This window comes from Amia ocellicauda, chromosome 3, assembly GCF_036373705.1.
Source record: "Amia ocellicauda isolate fAmiCal2 chromosome 3, fAmiCal2.hap1, whole genome shotgun sequence".
Lineage (NCBI taxonomy): Eukaryota > Metazoa > Chordata > Actinopteri > Amiiformes > Amiidae > Amia > Amia ocellicauda.
Genome location: NC_089852.1, coordinates 39,976,196 through 39,994,293, shown reverse-complemented (window position 1 = coordinate 39,994,293; position 18,098 = coordinate 39,976,196). Strand labels below are relative to the sequence as shown.

The window sequence follows — 18,098 nt, the reverse complement described above, 5'->3', positions numbered from 1 at the left end:
ACCAAGTTGGTATTATCAGTGGAAATAGCCATTTCTATATTTTTTTTATTCTCATTTTCTTTGGAGGCTGTTGAAATAATTGGATGTGTATATGTGTGACTCATTAGACTTGATTTCAAATGGTTCACTTCTTATTAAACATACATTAGATCTCCTCACAATGCCCATTTGTGCCTGATTTGCTTTGATGTCACATTAAGCAGGTACTAACTTTGTAGCCCTTCAAAGCGGGCTAAATTTGAAGCAGAAAAGTAGAACAGAAGGATCTGACAGGTAAAGCCTAGTCCCTGACACAGTCTTAGTCTGAGGATGTTTGGGCAGATGATGTTTCATATGGTACCCTTCCTGGTAGCCATGGTGACTTTTCAAGTGCACAGATTTTCAGACATTCGGAGTTGCCAAGAAAGTCCCTTCTAAATTAGAAGAAGTTCAATAACTGGAAGAGCAGGGACTGGATCGAAACCTTGCTCCGCATAGCCTTTTATCTGACATTGACAGCTGTGCTGAGTTAATGAAGGTTTGTAATTAACATGGATTTCAGCTAATGTTCAGGGCTTTTGTTTTCTAAATGGAAAGTATTAATCCCATTAGTTTTAGACAACACAGCAGCCTGAATTGAAACCCAAAAGCTTTCTTCCCTAATGATGAGCAAAACTTAAGGACGGTGTAGAATGTAAACCACCATTTTCGTACTTGTTTGCTTTAGTCCGATCTTTTTTTAGTTTTGTTTGACTATACTACACTATAATTCATCGTCTAGATATGCTTATAGTTACATTTCAGGTTTGGTATGCAGATCAAAGTTTGATATGCATAATCCAGATTGCGGTAAGAAAAAATGTACCTCTGTAAAATCCCATAAAGAGACTCTTAAGGGGGTTTAACCTACTGCAATCAACAATATGCATGTTTTCTTTCCACTAATGTGTATCCATTTTGGCATGTGCTTTAATTCACAAATTGTAAGAATATCCTTTGGTCCTGGTCTGTGTTTGAAGTTTCAAGATGTGAGTGGGCTTTGTCAGCCTTTGGAAATTCTAAGAACTCCTGCCTTTGCCTAAAGGGGTACAGCTCTGTAAACATCTGCACTGCACATCTTATATGGTTTAGCTTATGTGCCCTGAAGAATAAAACTAGAGTGTGTGTTCAGCCTTTTCAAAAACAAAACAAGATTTGTAACTGAACCATCATTCTATACTAAGACTTGTACAATATGTTGACGTTTTCTGTTTCGGGTTCTTAAAACTATTACTTGTGTTTGACTGAAATCAATTGACAGGATTGAACCATTCATCAATTAAACAATGAAAAAAAAACACTTAGGTTCACTGATTAAGTGACAATAAAAATAATCAAAGGACTCGACCCATATCTGTCTGCTATATAAATTTGTTACAGTGTCTGAAATAATAAGATTATTTTTATTAAAAATGTTTTATTAATTATTTCCTTCTTCTGGAAGTCTGACAAGCTCCATGATGCAAGCACCATGTGTTGAAGATTTGAATTCAAATGTGGAGCACTGAGCATTCAAAATACATTCCTGCTGTTTCAGGAAAAAACATTTCTGGGATTTGCCATTAATCGCAACAAAATGTTTAGATTTTGTTCTGCCTATTTTCTAAGATATGCTTTAGTGCTGAGGGATGTAAAGATTTCTTAGCAACGATTTCTTAGATCTTAAGTAATCTCGTGTCCCTTATAGAAATTATTTGTGAGTCACATTGCTGCTTCTTGTCCCCCGGCTGATGATTTGCCAAATCTCCTCCAAATTACAGTGTACCCACTACTTCAGTCACCACTACAGATAAACATATTGTTACTAAATGAAAAGAGATTCATTATTTGATATTTGCTGTTTCACACAGCTCCTTTAATTTCAGACATTGTCATCTGCTTGACTTTTTTATCAGGGTATAAGTGCTAATCCTCCTTAATATCTGTAAGGTCTTTTAAGACCAAGGTAATTAGCCTATGCACAGAGGTCAGTCAATGCACATACCAAAAGTGTTTGCAATTTGAATACATGAATAGATCAAAAATCTTTGAATAGCACCTCTAGTTCAATGCAGGTCATCACCTTCAATATCAGAGCATTTATTCTTGCTGTAATAGAATTAAAAACACAGGTGAACAAATGCTTTTCCTGTGGAAACTACCTAAGCATCTTGATTGTGTTGTAGGTATAGCAAGTCCATTTTGGATGCTTGTTGAATGTGACTGTGGGTCATTCAATGCCAATCAAAACAATATGAGAACCTTGAGGTGCATCACTGTTCTCTTGGTGTTGCCGTTTTGTTTGTAACTAACTGGTTACTCATACTATAACTAATTAAGCAATGGAGACTATTGACTGTAGTTAAGCATCTAAGCCAAAGGCAAGAGTGCTATGAGAAAACAATTTATGTGTTTATTTTTGTATTTAATTAACTTAAAAACCTTTATTTACCTTGATAGTCTGATATTTTGTCCGGTAAGCTTCCACTGAGAAAAATAGTTACCAGCACAATTTGAATGGAAAAACCAACATACACATATCCTTATTCATTTTCATATTTTCATTCTATTGTGTCGTTAGTCTTTCCTATACTTGATCTGGACATTGCCAGAGAAAGTAATGGTAAAGTTACTGAACAGTCCCTGTAGTATTCTGTCGGAACTTGTTGCTGGGGACGGGGCTTCATTCAAGCTGGCAGGGAGGGGATTGGCTGGAGCTGAAACAGTGCAGCATTTTGACAGGCTGGTTTTGAGGCACAGTGATGCATTCTCTCTCTCTATAGATATGAATATAAATATATATATATATATATATATATATATATATACATATATACATTGGGTGAAAAAAATATTTGATCCCCTGCTGATTTTGTACGTTTGCCCACTGACAAAGAAATGATCGGTCTATCATTTTAATGGTAGGTGTATTTTAACAGTGAGAGACAGAATAACAACAAAAAAATTCAGAAAGATGCATTTCAAAAAAGTTGATTTGCATGTTAATGAGGGAAATAAGTATTTGACCCCTTCGACTTAGTACTTGATGGCAAAACCCTTGTTGGCAATCACAGAGGTCAGACGTTTCTTGTAGTTGTCCACCAGGTTTGCACACATCTCAGGAGGGATTTTGTCCCACTCCTCTTTGCACATCCTCTCCAAGTCATTAAGGTTTCAAGGCTGACGTTTGGCAACTCGAACCTTCAGCTCCCTCCACAGATTTTCTATGGGATTAAGGTCTGGAGACTGGCTAGGCCACTCCAGGACCTTAATGTGCTTCTTCTTGAGCCACTCCTTTGTTGCCTTGGCTGTGTGTTTTGGGTCATTGTCATGCTGGAATACCATCCACGACCCATTTTCAATGCCCTGGCTGAGGGAAGGAGGTTCTCACCCAAGATTTGATGGTACATGGCCCCGTCCATCGTCCCTTTGATGCGGTGCAGTTGTCCTGTCCCCTTAGCAGAAAAACACCCCCAAAGCATAATGTTTCCACCTCCATGTTTGACGGTGGGGATGGTGTTCTTGGGGTCATTCCTTCTCCTCCAAACACGGCGAGTTGAGTTGATGCCAAAGAGCTCGATTTTGGTCTCATCTGACCACAACACTTTCACCCAGTTCTCCTCTGAATCATTCAGATGTTGGCAAACTTCAGACGGGCCTGTACATGTGCTTTCTTGAGCAGGGGGACCTTGCAGGCGCTGCAGGATTTCAGTCCTTCACGGCGTAGTGTGTTACCAATTGTTTTCTTGGTGACTATGGTCCCAGCTGCCTTGAGATAATTAACAAGATCCTCCCGTGTAGTTCTGGGCTGATTCCTCACCGTTCTCATGATCATTGAAACTCCACGAGGTGAGATCTTGCATGGAGCCCCAGACCGAGTGAGACTAACAGTTATTTTGTGTTTCTTCCATTTGCGAATAATCGCACCAACTGTTGTCACCTTCTCACCGAGCTGCTTGGCGATGGTCTTGTAGCCCATTCCAGCCTTGTGTAGGTCTACAATCTTGTCCCTGACATCCTTGGACAGCTCTTTGGTCTTGGCCATGGTGGAGAGTTTGGAATCTGATTGATTGATTGCATCTGTGGACAGGTGTCTTTTATACAGGTAACGAGCTGAGATTAGGAGAGTCCCTTTAAGAGAGTGCTCCTAATCTCAGCTCGTTACCTGTATAAAAGACACCTGGGAGCCAGAAATCTTGCTGATTGATAGGGGATCAAATACTTATTTCCCTCATTAACATGCAAATCAATTTATAACTTTTTTGAAATGCGTTTTTCTGGATTTTTTTGTTGTTATTCTGTCTCTCACTGTTAAAATACACCTACCATTAAAATGATAGACCGATCATTTCTTTGTCAGTGGGCAAACGTACAAAATCAGCCGGGGATCAAATACTTTTTTCCCCTCACTGTATATTCATACGTGTGTGTATGTATATATATGTATAAATATATTATTATTTGTATTACTTATTATTTTCAACATTGTGTTTGTACATAATTTAAGGAACATAAACATTTTCTAATTATATATTTCCTCAGGTGTCGTCTTTAGCCCAGATAAGAGCAATATCTTCAAATAACCAGAAATATTGGAAAACTGATAAGGAGTTGCTATTTATTTTTGTAAGCCTTTTCTTAATGAGACAATATTGACCCAGAGCTTCTTTACTCAACTTCTTTCTCCTTACGTGATTTTGCGAGACCTGATAAAGTCTGGAAAACAGAAGGGAAAGAAGAACCAAACAATGAAAAAAAAGACAAGGTGAAAGATACAATAACTGCACTGTCAAGGTTTTGTTTTTGTTTTTACACCATCAGAAACAAGGAAGACAATTGCAGGCTGGCTGACTTGTCTACTTGTGTGATTGGATAGCTCAATTTACTTTGAACAACACTAAATGAGCCTGCTGGCACCTCAGCACCTTCTGTATGATGTAATGAGATTCTATTACTATATTGACATAATCCCATTACTTTTATAGGCACAACAGAAGCTATTCTGCCAGTCTAGTAAATACAATAAATAGGTATTTTCCAAACAGCTGACAGAGTGTCATTTATTCTGAAGGACATACTAAAGCACACTAGCTTGGAGACAAAACAACAAATATTCTTCCTTACATCTTGGCTTGTAAGCTGTCCTTTTCTTCATCGTAGATTATAATAAAGTATTCAAATTAGTTGCTTTACAAAATCTGGATTTTGAGAGAATAGGCTATAGTGTAGAAGAAAAAAAAGACCATTTTGCATGAGGACATTTTTATACTTTCTTTGCTTTGTAATAATAATATGTATGACCATTATACTGTTACATATGTAAAAGGTACCTACCCATGCCTTTATTTACAAAGAGGCATGTATTAACATTTATAAACATGGAGAATCTAGTTATAACACATCTATTACACAGCTTCCACACAGATATACTATTCTTTTGCTCTTGTTCCTTAATTTCTTGCTGAAAGGTGTTTGAACTGAAAGCTTACATTCAGGTGGTGTTGCTCTGAAATCCCTTTTTCCACAGATTGATATTGTGTATCCAATTCCTTGAAGATCAGTTACCTAGAATAAAGGAAATAATCATAATAACAAATGTTATGAAGCCAAACACAAGTCATTCATTATTTACTGTATTTATAAATACATTTATTTTTTGGACCTTGATTATTGATTATTTTTCCAAAGGGTTACCTTGCTGCAGAATAACACTCTCAGGATTGCAAACACTACAAAATCTGACGAAGGCAGCTATGTATGTCGCGCTGAGAATCAGTTTGGTTCTGCTGAAATGACGACGACTGTGTTGGTCAAAGGTATGTAAACCAGACATTTTTTCTTATTGTCTGTTGCATTTATGCATTTCGGCAACAATAAAGCAAGAGACAGTTGTATAGTCCTGTCATTATTTGGTTTCTCTTCATTAATTTGTCACTGAACATAAGCAAGCAGCTATGAGAGTGTGAGAGCCCTACCCTGTCTGAGTTGAGCTTTATTTACCTTCAGAGGCCATGCGCCTGGAGCTGAGCCCAGCCAGAGTGGAGGTGACGGTGGGAGAAAGCGTTGTTCTCAGCTGCAAGGCCCTCCACGACCCTACTTTGGAAGTGTCCTTTTTGTGGTTATTGAACAGGCAGCCCCTCAACTTTAAACAAGAAGGCGGACATTTTGAATACATCAGAACAGTAAGTATTGTACTGTACTTTATTATAGCCTTACATGAAAGGAAAGAGGACAGGAGAACCCATGGTATGTTCTCCAAACCCTAGACAACAAAAAGCGTTCCATTAATATACAGTGAGGGAAAAAAGTATTTAATCCCCTGCTGATTTTGTACGTTTGCCCACTGACAAAGAAATGATCAGTCTATAATTTTAATGGTAGGTGTATTTTAACAGTGAGAGACAGAATAACAACAAAAAAATCCAGAAGAACGCATTTCAAAAAAATTATGAATTAATTTGCATGTTAATGAGGGAAATAAGTATTTGACCCCTTCGACTTAGTACTTGGTGGCAAAACCCTTGTTGGCAATCACAGAGGTCAGACGTTTCTTGTAGTTGGCCACCAGGTTTGCACACATCTCAGGAGGGATTTTGTCCCACTCCTCTTTGCAGATCCTCTCCAAGTTATTAAGGTTTCGAGGCTGACGTTTGGCAACTCGAACCTTCAGCTCCCGCCACAGATTTTCTATGGGATTAAGGTCTGGAGACTGGCTAGGCCACTCCAGGACCTTAATGTGCTTCTTCTTGAGCCACTCCTTTGTTGCCTTGGCTGTGTGTTTTGGGTCATTGTCATGCTAGAATACCCATCCACGACCGATTTTCAATGCCCTGGCTGAGGGAAGGAGGTTCTCACCCAAGATTTGATGGTACATGGCCCCGTCCATCGTCCCTTTGATGTGGTGCAGTTGTCCTGTCCCCTTAGCAGAAAAACACCCCCAAAGCATAATGTTTCCACCTCCATGTTTGACGGTGGGGATGGTGTTCTTGGGGTCATTCCTCCTCCTCCAAACATGGCGAGTTGAGTTGATGCCAAAGAGCTCGATTTTGGTCTCATCTGACCACAACACTTTCACCCAGTTCTCCTCTGAATCATTCAGATGTTCATTGGCAAACTTCAGACGGGCCTGTACATGTGCTTTCTTGAGCAGGGGGACCTTGCGGGCGCTGCAGGATTTCAGTCCTTCACGGCATAGTGTGTTACCAATTGTTTTCTTGGTGACTATGGTCCCAGCTGCCTTGAGATCATTAACAAGATCCTCCCGTGTAGTTCTGGGCTGATTCCTCACCGTTCACATGATCATTGAAACTCCACGAGGTGAGATCTTGCATGGAGCCCCAGAGCGAGGGAGACTAACAGTTATTTTGTGTTTCTTCCATTTGCGAATAATCGCACCAACTGTTGTCACCTTCTCACCAAGCTGCTTGGCGATGGTCTTGTAGCCCATTCCAGCCTTGTGTAGGTCTACAATCTTGTCCCTGACATCCTTGGACAGCTCTTTGGTCTTGGCCATGGTGGAGAGTTTGGAATCTGATTGATTGATTGCTTCTGTGGACAGGTGTCTTTCATACAGGTAACGAGCTGAGATTAGGAGCACTCCCTTTAAGAGAGTGCTCCTAATCTCAGCTCGTTACCTGTATAAAAGAAACCTGGGAGCCAGAAATCTTGCTGATTGATAGGGGATCAAATACTTATTTCCCTCATTAACATGCAAATCAATTTATAACTTTTTTGAAATGCGTTTTTCTGGATTTCTTTGTTGTTATTCTGTCTCTCACTGTTAAAATACACCTACCATTAAAATTATAGACTGATCATTTCTTTGTCAGTGGGCAAACGTACAAAATCAGCAGGGGATCAAATACTTTTTTCCCTCACTGTATTGTGGCTTGGTCATGTGACTGTTTTAATAAACATCACAGGACTTAGATAAAAGAAACACATGATTAAAGTGATAAATAGCATCTAGATGTATAGAGTTTCTGATCAAATAAAACACATGAATTTGTCAAGTACAGAAGCCAGTACTAACTGTAAAATTACATTTTCTAGACTGTTTGATTTATTTTGTATAGCATTTCTTAGATTATATACATCCATGAATGTCTGAGAATATGATAAATTAAATTGATGGAGTGAATCTTGGCATCTAGAGAATCGCTGAATGCCAGTATGAATATCACACTCATGTAAGACATGCATTTTATGAATAACACATTTTTGGAAAACACTTGTGGAATTTTAATAAGAAGTTCTCTGCAGGCCCAGCCGACCCCAGGTGTCCCTGGAATAAGAGACGCTTGGAATTGTGTTTATCAAGGTCTGCAGGCATGGCTACACCAAAGCCTTTGGAAGATGCGTTTTTCCTCTTACTTCCCACAAACCTCTATCATGTTTGCCCACACTGACCAAGATATAACAGCTTTAGGAAGGAATAGTTTGACTTCATATGCATGTGTGTGTATATATATATGTAATATTCCAATTAAGTACAGTCTACTTTAAAAATGACCTATTTCCTTGTAAGCAAGATCCATAAACCTACCTCCTACCAATCTATTAATACAGCTTGCTTTATTCTAATAATGTCCTGGCAGTATGTTACAGACCTGGAGTGACACTGATTCAGTTCAGGCACTAAGCAGCTTATGCTGATGTGAACTATTTTTCAAGCCTTTGATGACAGTCCAATTGCCTGGGTTGTAAATGAGCGGCTGTCAAAAGGTGGAATGCTCTGCATTTAAAGAGCAATTCAAAAGGACTAAAATCTGCCCCCACCCCACCCCCCCACCAACCAGTAGTATGTACCTCATATTCTTTTAAATCTGTAATTAGACTTAAGCAGGTTAAGGTAAAGAGTATATAATTTATACCTTCTGTCAAATCCAGTTCAGAAAAAAATGACCTTCCACCTAACTTGGTTTAAATGTCATTTATTTATATCTCAGTATTGAAGCATTCAGGTAAAAAAGAAAAAGAAAAAGAGCTCTGGCTGTTGTCTATTGGATGTAATAGATTGTTTGGTAATCCCATCAGACAAGATCTATGATACTTTTTATTCAACACAAATCTAAGTAGCAGTCACTAAGCAGTGATAATTGGTAGTCCAAAAGAAGTTTAAAATACGCCAAATGATTTTAGGTTCATAGACTGTATTAACCCTGGCGCACTTAATTATTCTGAGGGAGACACAAGTGATACGAATTTAAATCGTGTGCAAGTGCAGTGTTGTATGAATGAAGATACTGGAGGTATAGAGGGTAAAATCATTAGGAAGAAAACTCACAATTGATTTGAAATGATACGTGTTCATGTCGCCTCAGTAAACTGCAGTCCTTCACAGTTCAGGGGACAGCGCCTAGTGAGAATGGATGTATTGAGCTACTTTTTAAAAATATATATGATGCATAACAAAGTGTAATTCAATCAAAAATCCCGATGATAAATTCACAGCACAGACGCAGTGTTGACAGGGTAATCAGCAAGGGTGTCGACAGACAACACAAACCATTAAAAAGGATTCTATAGTCGTCTTTACTACATCTACTACAGTGCACAGCTCATTAAACTCCAATGGATTCAACTTAAGTAAGCGTCTACAATGCATTCAAATCCATACAATTATGTATGGTGTGATGATGAGGCAGTGGTGCACCATTTATTTATTTAAACACTCCCACATTACACTGATATACTACACAGAATAGGTGTATGTCAGTTGTACAACTTCAGATACAAAACCTGCTCAAAACAGTAGGAGTTACTGACAGGGTAGTTAATAAATAATACAAAATAAAGCAGTCTTCAAGACATTTTGTCCTGGTCTAAGGCCTTCTCCTATACGACAAGAATTATACTGAGGTTCCATGGTTACTAATCCTTTTTAAAGCTCTTAAACATACTGGAAATATATTTTGCGGACTTGGCAGTCGGCACGCTACACACTTTTGCCCCACGTTCGCACAGCAGGATTGTGTGCCAGACTAAATGTTTTTGTTCAGATGCCTTGTTAAGCAAGTAAATAGAGATGAAAATATAATCTCTTTTTATGTTAAATACTCAAAAAAGACATGTGAAAACAGTCTGTAGGAGAGAAAGACAGAGGGAGGAATGGGAACAAATTGACCACCTTAAGTAGAAAGTTCAGGTTTTATGGTGAAGGAGTAATGTGGATCTTTGGTCTCAGTGCTTTTTTTTCTGTCCTGCGGAACATATAATTTGATTGGCTAAGATAATTGTTGAAGTTTAACATGTTAAATAATGTATTTAAAAAAGCTGAACCTAAGAAATATTAACTTTAGTTTCAGCTTCTTCAAAGAGGTCATGTAGTCTGAATGTCCATAAGGTTAATTGTGCAGCCAGAGATTAAAATAACTTTTGAAGTTTTTTTCCTTGTGGTTTTTTAGAAACTGTTTTAGAAACTGTAATCCATTTGGATGACTGAAAATTATAATGTATTATATACTGTATGTAATATATATATATATTCTATAAACTACTAATAACAAAACCGTCATGGAATATCACAACTTTCGCTTTTAGCATTTTGATCCCTGGTACATCTGAATAAATTCAATTAGTATAATCCCTTAAGAACATTGATTTATTTTTGCCCCTTAAATCCGTCAAACAGACATTTGAAAGCATAATTACATATACATATTTTTTTTTCTTTCTGTTACACAAAGGTTAGCATTACAAACATTTAATCTTAAGCCATTCGTCGTCTTTAATTGAGCTCTGCTAACAAGTAAGCACAAGGCAACATGACCTTAGGATATTTATCCACTTAGAAGCTATACTTCATTTCTTCATTACTAACAAGCATTTGAAAACATACAGAAAGCAAGCAAGCAGTCCTGAAAAAAGATCAGGGAGATTAGTTATGAAAAATTGATAGCGCAATACGCCGAGCAAAGAATTAGATGTAATATCACTATAAGCCCTATTGTATCCAATATTTGATTTTTACAATCACTACTGTGCATTTCTGAACTCAGGGCCTGGCAGACCTCCACTAGTGTGTATCCCCCAGCTAGAACCTAATCATGTAATTTTGAAATCTACACTGCTGTGCACAGCATACAAAAGATATTGATGCTTTAAATAGCTTTTCATATTCACGTACAGGAAAACAGCATTGGGCTTATAATTCCTCCACAGTGAACTCAATACTTGGGTGCTTTCAATAATGCATTTATTTGTTTATTTGAATTTGAATATCCAGTATGTATATCTGGGCAAATATGGATGTATGTTCCTGCAGCTGATAAACCAAGATAACCAGCTCAGAATAAACATAGGTTTCCAGCAGAGAGGTATAGCTACTAAACCTTCCACCCAGGGCATCGGATAATTGCACTATTACAGTACGGCGAGTTTGACTATAGCAGCACGCATGAAAAAAAGAAAAAACGGTGACTCTCTCAGATTGATGTGCCCGTCCCTGTCTCGTGCACAGAAATCATAATTGTTCCACGAGGACGATGCCTGATCCGTGTCCTTGAAGCACATGTCCTACAGTGTGCTGTGCTCACTGGCGTATGACTAGCCTATAAGTCATGCACTTGTTAGCGTACCCTATACAGCTTGACCCCAGTTGCATTGCTCTGTCACTTAGTGCCTCCGCTGCACAGCCAAACCAGCATCACACCCACAACGCCAAAACACTCGCCTCTGAACAAGTGTGCACTTAGTATCCACTAAGCCCTGTGTCATTAGGCTTCCGGCCTCTCAATGCTGGGAGAATGGGGGACACAAAATGGATAGTAGGTGTCATCCTAGTCTAATGATTCACAATTCGTAATCCTGCCACCTCTGATGATTCCTAGATGCTGCTAGGGCGTGGCTGTAAAACGTATTGCGAACCGAGGGTGGAGATTTCTTACCAGAAAATCGAATCCCCAAATCACTTCAAATTGAAATGTCTGTAAAAATAACTCAGTCAGTGTCAGTGAATACATCTCAAATGCTGTAGTCTATTTACACATCAAAATGTTAATGATGATTAAAACACTTTAAATTATTTTGTGTGCTGTCATATATATATATATATATATATATATATTTATTTTTAATGTAATACTTTAAGGAAATAGACCTATATATATATATATAAATAATTATCTACACCTAACCCTCATAAAACACCCACAAATATCCCTGTAGCGTTGATTTTGTAATTTGTTCATGCAGGCCTATTTTTTTAATTGATAATTAAACTGCCATTTTAATTACTGCAGCATGAATAAAGCCACCTAAAAACAGATCCCCAGCATATATCCCAATTTTTTAATTTCCTGAAAATTATTCATTTCTCAGACACTGCAGTGCTGACGTAAGATCACAGACAGACATAGGCAGACAGACACTGATTCGTGTATTTTAATTTTAATCTTCTGCTGTGCTTAACAGCTGCCTGTAGACCTTGAGTTATTCCCCTTAAAGCCTGAGGCATTTCTTATTAGAAAGGAAAAAAAAAAGTACTAGCAGATGCACAGGCTTCCTTAGTCTGTACAAGCCTTTAAATGGTAGGTTTCTAAATATTGTATTCCTCCGAAGACAAGGTCTCAGAAGTTGCCTTGTTTTTCCTTTCTCTTGTCTTGTAGCAAGCTTCCACAGCGGATCTAATGATTAGGAATATCCTCCTGAAGCATGCTGGGAAGTACGGCTGCCAGGCTCAAACCAGTGCTGATACCTTGTATACAGAGGCTGAACTGCTTGTAAGAGGTGAGCTTGTTATCCGTGTTTTGCACCAACTGAGCACTTTAATATTACCTCACTGGACCCTGTTTGACATGGTTTGTTGGTGGTTTCCTTTCATGCCACCCCTGAAGGACTTTGTAGTTAAATGCCTGAATGGTCACATCAGATTAATTTGAAACTACAGCCTAATGACGGAGTGCGGCTCCTTTGAAGAGTGAATGTACAACTGCCCTTCTGGGAATTCATATCGTTATATTTTTCCATAAGTTTGCTGGAATGGAAGTAAACAAAACAGGCCCTTGTACACAGCTGGTTTCTGGACAAATAATAGGCTGACAAATGAGACAGTGGAAATCATTGGGTTGTACAAAATTAATGATTTATTCTTGTTATTTTTAAGTGCTGTTTTGATTTTGTATATTTTGTGAAACCCATAACCCATTTCTCTTTCCTTGAATTTGTTGAGAAATGTTATCTGAGTGATGCTGGTGGGTGCTGTTTTAGACATAAGCTCTGAGCCAAGTTTTATCTGCCACTTCTGTTCCTTTAGAAACAGATTATACAAGATAGGTCATCATGTTTTGAGACTTATCACTCAGAGCTTAAGGGCATCCTCTCCTGTTTCTGTGGTTATATTCAACAGATATTAATGTAGGTTAATGGAAGTGTAGCCCAAATGTACAGTACCTTTGCAGTGGTCACACAGCATTGGTTTTCATTAGGTATACCAGCTGTCTGCCTCTCATTTACAGCTGTTTCCTCTAGAGTCATTACACATTTGCAGTAGTAACAGATTTCTAAGGGTTCATTTATTTCAGATGGCTGAAATAAACATATGTTACCCTGCTTTAAATAGTGTGAGGTCTGCCATAGTATTTTGGATCACGCTCAACATAGCTGGCATCCTGCCTCTTCAAAAAAAGAGAAGACAAATGAATCCGAAAGGTTATTTGCTTCCTTTATATAAGTTCTGTCAGTTTTAATTTTTGTTTGAGTTCAGACTGTATTAATCCAAAGTGCCGAAGCCTACTGCAAAGTTCATTTTGAATTAAATAAATATATTAAACACTGCCTTGCTCAGTTAATTACAGTTTATATTTTAGTTTCAAAAGCTTAAATTAATAAGCTTGGTACATCAAGTCCTGCAATCAAGGCCTTTGAGGTGATTCAGTTTGGATGTGCTGTGTACATCACAGCCATGCTTGCAAATTCAAAGAAAAGTCTAAAAATATTTTTGGATTACAGAAAAGGATTTAGGTTTTCTCTCTTCACAACAAGCCCCTGATTAAGTAACAGCGACAGTTGAGAATACAAAAATTAGGATTGCTTCACTTTGTCCATCTTTTTTTTTTTTTTTACTTTTAGGTCCTCCGGGGCCTCCAGGGATTGTGATAGTGGAGGAAATTACTGATACCACGGCAACGCTGTCCTGGAGTCGTGGAGTGGATAATCACAGTCCAATCAGCACCTATAATTTGCAGGCGAGGAGCCCATTTTCATTAGGATGGCAGACTGTGAAAACAGGTAATCAATAAAGAGAAACATACCCTTCAGATACACACAGCTTAGGTGGCAGAGGGGAAATGTCCTTGTTTAGACAACTGGCCTCTTAGTGTCCATTCAGGTCTCCAACTGTAAGGTTGCTAAAAATTCTTCTGGGCCTGATTTTGGGTTCATGTTAAGGTCACCCATTTGATTAGGCGGATTCAGACAACCACCAGTGAACATTATAACCAGGTCTGACAACTCGTATCATATAATTTTCACAATGGTGTTCTGCCTCCCATAGTGCGGTCGTTTAGATTGTATTTAAAATTCCTATTAGATTTAGAAGGGCTCAATTAAAGTGCTCTAGATATTGCATGAAATGTCAAGGACTTTACATTTCTTGCAAAATTCACCAAGTCTTTTCCTAAATTAGTTTATTTTCCTTATTAGAATTAGAAAAGGCTTTTTTTGTCTTGAAAATAAGGTGTAAGTTGTGTCTTTTCCAGCGGAGGCTTTATTGGCCTATCAGAAGGTTAATAACTTTATTTGTGTGTGCCGTGACAGTAATGCTATCCATTTTGTGCATTTAATGTCAGGGGACAATGGCCTGTTAAGCGTATGTAATTTGTTTAAATGGTGGTAGTGCGATAAGTGTAATTGCAGAGTTTGGGGCTTAATAATGATTCATTTCTTTGGATGAATGATTCACCTTCCTCATTTTTCCTCACTTAAACTGCACTACTTTGTGACATAAAAGTTGATAAAATACAAATTAGGTTCAGATGCCATATGCTATGACAAGCATCTGAAGGAGTTTAGCATATGGAAAGTAAGTACAAAATGATAGCATTTTAGCCAAGTGTCTGCAAACACTGTTATCAGTTTATATTTCAATAGCTGACAGACTGAGAGCGCCTTTATAAGATTTAATTAAGGTGTTGCCATTTTTTCCTATTCTCCACATCAAACACAGAACATGGTGAAATAAACAGGCAGATGTCAAAAGTTTCTCCGTGTAGGACTGATATAACGTAGGAAAATTATGTTTGACTATTTCCCATTGGACTTCATAGTTCTGTTTTTTTTGTTTTGTTTTACATTCTATTGCACATTATGTCAGAATTGGAGTATCACATTTTTTAATATATTTCTTTTTAATTATTTAGGTTTAGAGAAAAAAATCAGAAACGGGGTTTTGCCTTTTTTTAAATACAGGTTTTTACATTGTGTGATACAAGGTATTTCATGAGAGAAATATGTTTCCAATTTTATTCCACATGGTTAACCACTAAGAAACTGCTATTTAAAGTAATTTGCATATGGTTGACTTACTCTGAATTGCCTACTGCCATCTCTTAAAGTGTTCCTCCACTGTGAGACAATAAATAAAATGCCGATATAAAATAGATTCCGTCGCGATTTTGACACTAGTTAATTGCCTGAATGATATAGCCTTAATCGACACCATTATTTCAAACCGTGTTAAAGGAAAGACACTGATAGTGCTTGTTATTTCGTGCTGCTGCCATGCATTGCGTCGGCCCTGGGTTCTTGTGATGCTCCGGTTCAAGCTGTATGGCTTGACTCTTTCAAGGACTAAGCTTTCAGCTCTCAGACATCAGTAAGGGGAACTTGTTTCCAGTTCTCCAATTATCTCTCTCTATGCCATATGGAAAACATTGAATCAAATAAAGCAAATAAAGCTGAGTGCCATCCGTTTGTATTTAATGTATTCAGTTTCTTGGGCCTTGCCTAAATATCTGCACAAATGGCACAGTGACTGTCCAGAGTTGCGCCCTTGCTAAACAAGGCCCTTCTCTCAAAAGTAAATAAAATAAATAAAACCATGCAAATAAATGTTTTAAGGGAATCTCCAGCAAGCACATCTCAGGTTAGATAAGTATTTTAATAATTCTGGAAGTGCACCCTTTGGTTCTTTCAGATAAGAAAATAATGCAAAATGTATATATATTGTGGTTTGGGTTTGGGTGGCTTGTGGCTTTGACTTACAATGGGGCAAAATCGTTTCAGAGGATTATTCAGGGTCCCAGTGGGAGTTCGTCAGACAGAAATGGGTCGTATGCCCAGTGATCAGTTCCATTCTCTCTCTTCTCTCCTCTCATTTAGTTTTAGCTCTCCTATGTGCCCCCCTCACATTTCTCCTCAGGTACTTTGCCATGAGCTTTTACGTCAGTACGTGACATAGGGGTGGTGTGTGTGCTTGTCAAGAGTCCAGCAGGTGCGTGAATTGAGCGTAAATTGCTTTAAATCGTGTAAGTATGTTTATCGGTGCCTCTTTTTATATCACAGATCCAGACCCCGTGACTGGTGCCATGGAGTCTGCCATGGCGGTGCAGCTGAACCCGTGGGTAGAGTACGAATTCCGGGTGGTAGCTACCAACAGCATCGGAACAGGAGACCCCAGTGCCGCCTCTAGGGTGGTCCGGACTAAAGAAGCAGGTATTATCCACAGCCTGTTTACACGGTTCTGAGCTCTGATCCTCAGGGGAACGTCTATAGTCTATTGCAAAATATATAAATGACTATGCAATTGTGTTTACATCAGTTACTAGTGTTATACACAGAACACACAATGGACAGCCACAAATCGAAATGCAACATTGTCACCAAGGGCACTGTAATTATGCAGAATGAAATAGCTGTAATGACCTTATTAATGCAGCGGCATAAGAAACATGGTTATGCAACACTATTACCTGTGGAAATATTCTGAGAGCAGGACTTTCCGGAATGACAGTTTAAAGTTAGTTGGGCTTAGATTTCATTTAGGCATGCAACTGAAATCTTTGAGGACATTGTTTAAAGGTGATTACTGTTTTACACATTCCACTTCAGGTATGGGTTAATAAACAGATACGTATGAAATAATTTTGAATAAATGCATGTCAACACAAAAGCAAACGAGCTGACACTGATATTTTACAGACATTACACTACTTGGTTCGTATTAATATTTAACATCTGCCTAGTTTAATTTAAATAATGATCACTGAATAGATGTTCCCTGAGACACCACATTGTCACATGCTATCAAAGATGCATCCTGCATTTATTGTGCTCTGTCTACAGCTTTTCTTCATACAATGGCCCATTTATTGTTAGCATATTTTAGGTTTGCTGTCAACTTATTTTTTTAGTTGTCACTCAGTCAGTGTCACTGTAGAATACCAAAGGAAATAGTTTAGCTCAACTTTTGGTCAACCTTAGAATTCGTATTAATTGCTTATCTTTAGTAGAATGCTATAAGTTACACATAATGGTGTAAGAATGAGTATATGATTAATTTGTCTAAGATTAGATTGTTTTTCAGTAATTAGAGAAAGAAATAGATACAGCCAAGCTGTGTCCATGCTGTGCCTGTGAAATACAGCACTTACAGAAAGTGACTGAAGTTTGAACATATGTGCATAGATGTGTTATTTTTCTATGAAATATTATGTATAGATACAGTATATAATTTCTGGTACACCACACAGAGAAGTAGTCAAAGAAAATGGTTAACAATCTCAATAAGACATCTAGAAAACCATCCTAAACCTATTGCCAAAATACAATGGGCTCCAAAACTTTCCTAGGCTTTTGGAGTCGTGTTTTTTGTAAAAAAACATTTTTTTTTTTATTGAGGACACAGCTTTTTTCTTGTTAGCATAAACGTTTTGAGAGAGGAAGACATCAATTTTCTTTATTCCCCTACATTCATAAGATTTTACCACTTTTCAGAGTAAGATATATATACATTGCCATTGCAACAGGAGTGGGAATGTAAAAATGCAGTCTTTGTGAGAAAGTGCTCTGCTATTTTTTTTTTTTTTTTTCAGATATTCTTCTGATGTTTTGCTTGTTTAGCTTATGGAGTGTTTAAAATACTTACAGTTCTATACAGACAG

At 37.9% G+C, this 18,098-nt stretch overlaps 1 protein-coding gene across 1 annotated transcript in view; it reads left to right on the top strand.

Annotated features, from left to right (window-relative positions):
* The window catches only part of cntn5 (contactin 5), a 90,911-nt gene that overhangs the window by 56,251 nt on the left and 16,562 nt on the right, over positions 1–18,098 (top strand). The window contains exons 11-15 of the mRNA XM_066699414.1: positions 5,686–5,813; positions 6,004–6,179; positions 12,606–12,726; positions 14,068–14,226; positions 16,501–16,650. Coding sequence (XP_066555511.1) covers positions 5,686–5,813; positions 6,004–6,179; positions 12,606–12,726; positions 14,068–14,226; positions 16,501–16,650 — 734 coding nt within the window. The remainder of the gene's footprint in view (positions 1–5,685; positions 5,814–6,003; positions 6,180–12,605; positions 12,727–14,067; positions 14,227–16,500; positions 16,651–18,098) is intronic.